The sequence below is a fragment of the Micropterus dolomieu genome, linkage group LG04 (assembly GCF_021292245.1).
Source record: "Micropterus dolomieu isolate WLL.071019.BEF.003 ecotype Adirondacks linkage group LG04, ASM2129224v1, whole genome shotgun sequence".
NCBI classification, from domain to species: domain Eukaryota; kingdom Metazoa; phylum Chordata; class Actinopteri; order Centrarchiformes; family Centrarchidae; genus Micropterus; species Micropterus dolomieu.
Genome location: NC_060153.1, coordinates 17,179,593 through 17,185,592, shown reverse-complemented (window position 1 = coordinate 17,185,592; position 6,000 = coordinate 17,179,593). Strand labels below are relative to the sequence as shown.

The window sequence follows — 6,000 nt, the reverse complement described above, 5'->3', positions numbered from 1 at the left end:
TATGCTAGCTGGAGCTCACGTTTCTCACTGAACAACAGAAAGTAGGAAAGTGGTAGCTCTGTAAGAGGAAATGAAAGAGAAGAGGAGGCATTACAGCTGTTCATTTGTTATGATGTGTTGAGTGTTTATTATAAAATTGGTTAAGACTACACTTCATCACTTCAAGCTACACTTTTTATTACATTTTTTCTAAAAATTAGGCACTTTAATTTAGTTTACTTAAATTTAGAATTTATTATTTGAATAGTTATTATTTATTATCCTTCCAGTTTGATGTGAAAACTGACTGAAATATTATTTGATTTGACAGTCCGTTGTTGATTAAAAACATGTGTTGATACAACTATACGTTATAGTACTGAATGATAACGCAAGTTCGTCGTTTTTATGTTCCGGACCTTTGCTTCAGGAAATTTTCTCTAACTAGACCTCTTTGAAATCTAATTGAATACCCCTGCCCTACACTCCCAGAGACGGTCGCATTCACATCAGTCACTGATTAAGGTGCCATTAGATGCCCTAAAAGAAATTCGACACAATGAAAGCCAGTGAAATCGCTTAAGAATCTTTTTTGACATCAATCTGAAACTCCAAAGAAACGGGACATAAACCAGGGGCATAAAAATACGATTTAAAAAGGTACAACAGGTTGCATTTCAAGACAGTGCAGAAAAGCAAAGTCTAAACCCACACTTTCTGATTGATAAAGGGGGCATCTATCCACTAAGGGAAACAAAAGAAGGAGTGATTGATGAAATGTCTTCAGATGTTTTTCTTTAGCGTCCAAAAATGTTAATTTCCTTGCGCCGCCTAAACTGGATTATTCATCACTCGGCCGTGGTTGATGTGACCCGAGTCCCTTGTGTCATCCTTAGCCCCCACTTCTCCACAACTCTATCAGTGTGACAGGAACAGACCTTAGACAGAGATGGATGCCCAGATGGAAGGACAGAGAAAGACACAAGGAGTCATGATTGATTGTACCCTGGTTAGGATGCGTAGCAAAGGAGTTTGGCCTGGTGACTTGCGGTGCATCTTCATTAATCCATCTTGTGTTATTCCATCACATGTCCACTGCCATTAATTTTTTTTATGAATCTTTATGTAAACCCTCGATAACAGCTTGACTCTTCAATGAGTATTAATGTAAAACTGTTCACTTTAAGAGAATACTGTTGGTAAGTCTGTAGGGAATCTGGAGGAGAGTTGATTAAATACAGAAAAATCTGATTAACACTCTGCTTTGTACATCACTTTATATATTATTGTCTGAAATCCACAAGCTGTTCTGGCAGCATCCCAGAAGTATATACAATACAATTTCTGTATCAGTGACAAGTTGGAAACCTTTTACCTGCTCAGAAAATCAATGAGAACCAAATTGATGGTTTTATAATATTGATGTCAGTAAACAGGTCACAGAAAGTGGTAAACATGGGCTCAGCAATAAGACTGTCTGAGGGTAATTAAAAAATAAAACAATATAAAAATATGCCCTCCACAACAGGATTCTACAGAATAGGATCAAGGGATACGAGTCTGAAAATTCACTAAGCTAAGGCATGATAGATGAAAAAGAAGATAGCATCAGGTAAATGTTCATATCATCGTTTTTCTGGTAACACTATGTGTATATTTTGGCACATTGTATGTTTTTATACTATGAACATAAAGCCATATACAGATAGAATGAAAAAAAAAAAAGCAACTAATCCTCAGTTGCAGCCCTTCTTGCCATAATAATGCACATATCAGAGGCACTTAGAGAGCTTTCGAAAGTTGGCATTTTATTATGAAAAATGGGACCAAAGAATATTGTAGTGTGGGTGGGTTATCTCTCCATCATTCACAGTGCTCAATAATTCACAAAGTCAAACACCAGTCAGCCAATCTGGTGGTCACACAAAATGATGCTCTCTTGTGGCTCATTGCAAACTTGACATTCCTCCGATGACAACACTCTTTTGGACATCACATCATGACTCTTTGCATTTCCATGCCGTCTGGAAAACACTACTCACTACTAACAGCCTCATTTTCAAACGGAGCGAATCAAACAAACAATAAATCAATCTACAACTCTAACCACACTGACTTTCTGCTGAGTGCCATCGTTAGTATGGTTTATTTGCTCACCAAGTTGTTTCTAAGAGCAGAAGCGAGCACGGGGCTGTGTTCTCTGGGGCAGTTGCTGATGTCACTGTGCTACAGCAGTAATCACCTCTCTCCTCTCATTCTGTTTATTTGGAAGTCATTCGTGCTGTCCAACTTGGGCCGTACACATGCTCTGCTGCTGCAAAATCAAATCAGTGATCTAATTATTAGCCAGAAGTCCATCACAGCAGCAAAGCCTCTTCTGATCTTTTAGCAGCTGGCTCACTAACAGAAGGGACACTTGGAAAGTAACACACTTATACCTTAAGAATATTCAGGCTGGGTGACAAAGAGCTTTAAAAAGACTCCCATTACCAAAACGTCACAGCAACAGCCATGTGTTCTGTTTAAGGGATCCATGACTGACACATTACATTCCTAAATGGGAAGCGCGAAATAATGGAAACAACACATAACACTAAAATCCCCATTACAAAAGTAGCCATAAAAATTTCCCTTATTGAAGTAACAGCTTCCGCTCTGTACTTATTTTTTGTGCAACAGAGACTGGAACTGGCAGTGGTAAACATTTTGAATTCAATATAAAGGAAGCAGCCAATTGTTTCCTTTGCTTATGTTGGTTACATAGAGGCATTACAATTACAACAAGACTGGTAAAATAATGAGAAAGTCTTAATATACGTTTTAATCTGACACTACTTTGCAATATGTATCATCCTCCGACAATCACGATCGTCTACAACATACTAACATCAAAAAGTAGGAGGATGCAACTGACAAATGCAAAACAGCTTGTATACGGATATTAATCCATTTTGAAGGTGTAACTGGTAAAGCGTACATCTCAACAGAGGGATTGTTACAGTCTAACAAGTTAAAATGAATTTTGTAGTTACAGGTGTAACTACCGTTGCAGAACTGCATTACATTCCCCTATACATAAACATTATAATAAATCTATACACCCACATTTTTACAATTTTCTGGAATCATTTTCTAACTTGTCTTAATTAAGTAGTGAGCGCATTTACTGTGAATAAAGAATTCAGGATCTATATGACACTATACCAAAGATGAGAATAGATTTTAGGGTTTTTTTGCATTTCCACTTACGGTAAGAGATCACTCCCTGCTAAATTACTCTGGATGATAGTGAAAGGTAAGTGAGTGAGTGAAAGGCAAAGTCTGTCAAATAAGCAAAGGCTTGTATCTGGACAACACAAGATTCAACCTCGACCAAGCCAAGCCGCTACTGTGTCATGCAAAAAAGACATCCACTTTATTTTATCTCAAGTTGCAGGCAAAACAAAAGTGCACATGTGGTCAGACTGGTAAGATCGCCTAAAAGATCTCTTGCATCTATCTAAAATTTGTTCCAGAAGGTCTCAATCCAACTGAGGGTCTGTTTATCTCCAGTCCTGGATATACTGTACACGATGTGGTTATTGCTGTGTTCTCGTTATGTTATGAATTGCCTTGCACTATGAAGCAGCCCGGAGAATTATTATCAAAGAGAGGGGAAAAAAGGGACAGGACATGGAGAGGCCATGGTTGCGATAGTTAATGTGAGAACACATCTGCTAGAGCTGTCAGAGGTCTGAGGTCTATTTAAATTTAGTTCTAGGGGTGGAGACAAATATATGGAACAAATGGCAGTGACTTGATTCATTTGAATGGTTTATGTGTGGTGAACTCTGAAGAGCAGATTTAGTTTAGCTGGAAACTCCTGTTGAACTTCAAACCTGCTGAGAGGCGGCGGAAAATAAATTAACTCATGATTCTTTATTAGACTGGTCAAGAGTTAAGTATATAATGGCTGTTCATGATGATGCTGTAGGCGCAGAAATTAATCTGAAAACTGATCTGCCCTTTTTTGTGTTATTGTGTTATTGTGTCCCTATGTCTGTCTATATCACACAGTTGTCAGTTGTTACACCAAACTTTTGCAGTACGTCGTACTGTCGTATATGTCATAGCTGCAGTATCTTACCACCAGTCAAATTCAGTTCCCCTAAAAATCTGACGAATGAGACAGCCTCCAACTTTTGCTGCCCCTTTCAAAGGGAGCAATATTATTTTTAATGAGCCACTGTCTGTCACTCACAAGCACAAGACATTGACTGATGTCACTGTTCCAGGCCACAATCTGAGAAACATCAACACTAATAAAGTGAAATTAATGTTGATCTTTCTTGGCGGGAAATAACACTACTGCTGATGCAATCAATTTCAGTCAGTATGTGCCGGACTATTTTCTGCAACATTTAATTTGGAAATGAAAATATACTAATCTTTGGAAACAGGTTAGAAATATGAAAGAAAAACTTGATGACAGCACATCATTTAACTAATTTTAACACGCTAGCAATAATGACTGAATTTCTCTTTTTGTTATGACTGGCAAGTAAGATGGGAAAATCTTCAGCAGGCAATGGATTAATGCTATGAGCCATAAAGCAGAGACTAAAACTGAGGTAATCTGTCTGCTTACTCACTTCTACATTTCTGTCCATTTTGATCCAGTTAAGACAGCGAGGGGAGTAACTGAGGGCTTTGGGTTCATCTCTAAAACTCTGAAAAGGGGTCATCTTCTTTACTGACCTCAGCCGGATTTGTTTCCCGAAAAGGAAATGATTGCAACCTCCACTGCACTTGGTTCATGAGCTAGACTTGAGCAGCCAAACTACAAAGAGCTTAATCTATTTATAAGAAAACACTGCTACAGTACAGTGAACAGAGGGAAAAGGAACCCTACAAGACAGAAAGACAGTCGGACGCCAAGGTTACGCGCCAACTGTCAAGATCAACAAGGAGCCCTGCCATTCCCCTGCTTTATGACTTAAATCCATTTTCCCTGCCTGTCTCCGAAAACATTAAACTATCCCCTTACTTTTTACATTGTCGATTTTGACATTTAATACAAGTAAGAAACGCAGCACCTACAAAGCTGTCTCACGCAATAAGCCAAGTAATTTAAGTACAGGTCTAGAAGAAAAACATTCCAGCAATTTTTATTTTTCAAATGTAGAAAACATTAAGTCATTGAGACTCACTGTCTCATATTAAGAAAAACAGAATTATAATAACAAAGATATAAAACTTTAGAATACACAAGTTACATTCCTCGCATACTTGATTAACAACCAAAGAGAGGTGGTCTGAGGGCTGGGTCTTTAAGATGGCACAGCACGACACCTTCATAAACATACTTGAATTATATCGCGTTTTTATTGTTATAAATACAACTGCTATAGCAACAGTACTACCACACTGTATCTCTGTATGCCCAGCAGGAATGGGGAAATGGTAGGTTGTACATCGCCATGGTGACTCCAGAATCAATACTTATGATCAGCATTTGAGGTGTGAAACAACACATACATGCACACACAAAAGATTGAAAGCGAAAACAAACAAGGAGGATGATCATACCGTTTGACTAACACTATGCAGTGAGTGGTGCATTGTTTGTTGCCTGCCCAACAGACTCTCAAAACATGACTGTAGGTATTGTTACATCTATTGAAGGGCATCGTTTTCCAGGTGACTACATATATTTTTGAGACACAGAAATAAAAACTAAGCTTGTCTCTCTCCTTTCCCCTTTGCTTCTAAGAACTCTCAATCTTAGGGAATGTGGGGACTAAACCGCCAATTCTTCTTAAAGTATTTCTGCAGTTTGAGAATCTACATGTGCATGTTATGATATATACCTATTCCCCACCCTCACAAACACTAAGAAACCAAGATATCCCCCATAACTCAGCATGAGAGGATATAGACGAGACGCAGAAAGATGGAACAAATGGGACAGAGGTTATAAAATACAGGACTGTTGAAAAGAGGCAATGGAGAACGGGGTAAGCGATGACAGATGGAGGGGCA

At 38.4% G+C, this 6,000-nt stretch overlaps 1 protein-coding gene across 2 annotated transcripts in view; it reads right to left on the bottom strand.

Moving 5' to 3' along the window:
• The window catches only part of stx8 (syntaxin 8), a 50,227-nt gene that overhangs the window by 34,423 nt on the left and 9,804 nt on the right, over positions 1 to 6,000 (bottom strand). The window contains exon 7 of one of the 2 annotated variants that reach the window (XM_046048327.1): positions 2,140 to 2,293. The exons of the other annotated variant lie outside the window; for it this stretch is intronic. Within the exon in view, the coding sequence (XP_045904283.1) occupies positions 2,241 to 2,293 (53 nt within the window). The 3' untranslated portion in view covers positions 2,140 to 2,240. Of the gene's footprint in view, positions 1 to 2,139; positions 2,294 to 6,000 lie in introns of those variants that run through there. 2 annotated transcript variants of the gene reach the window in all.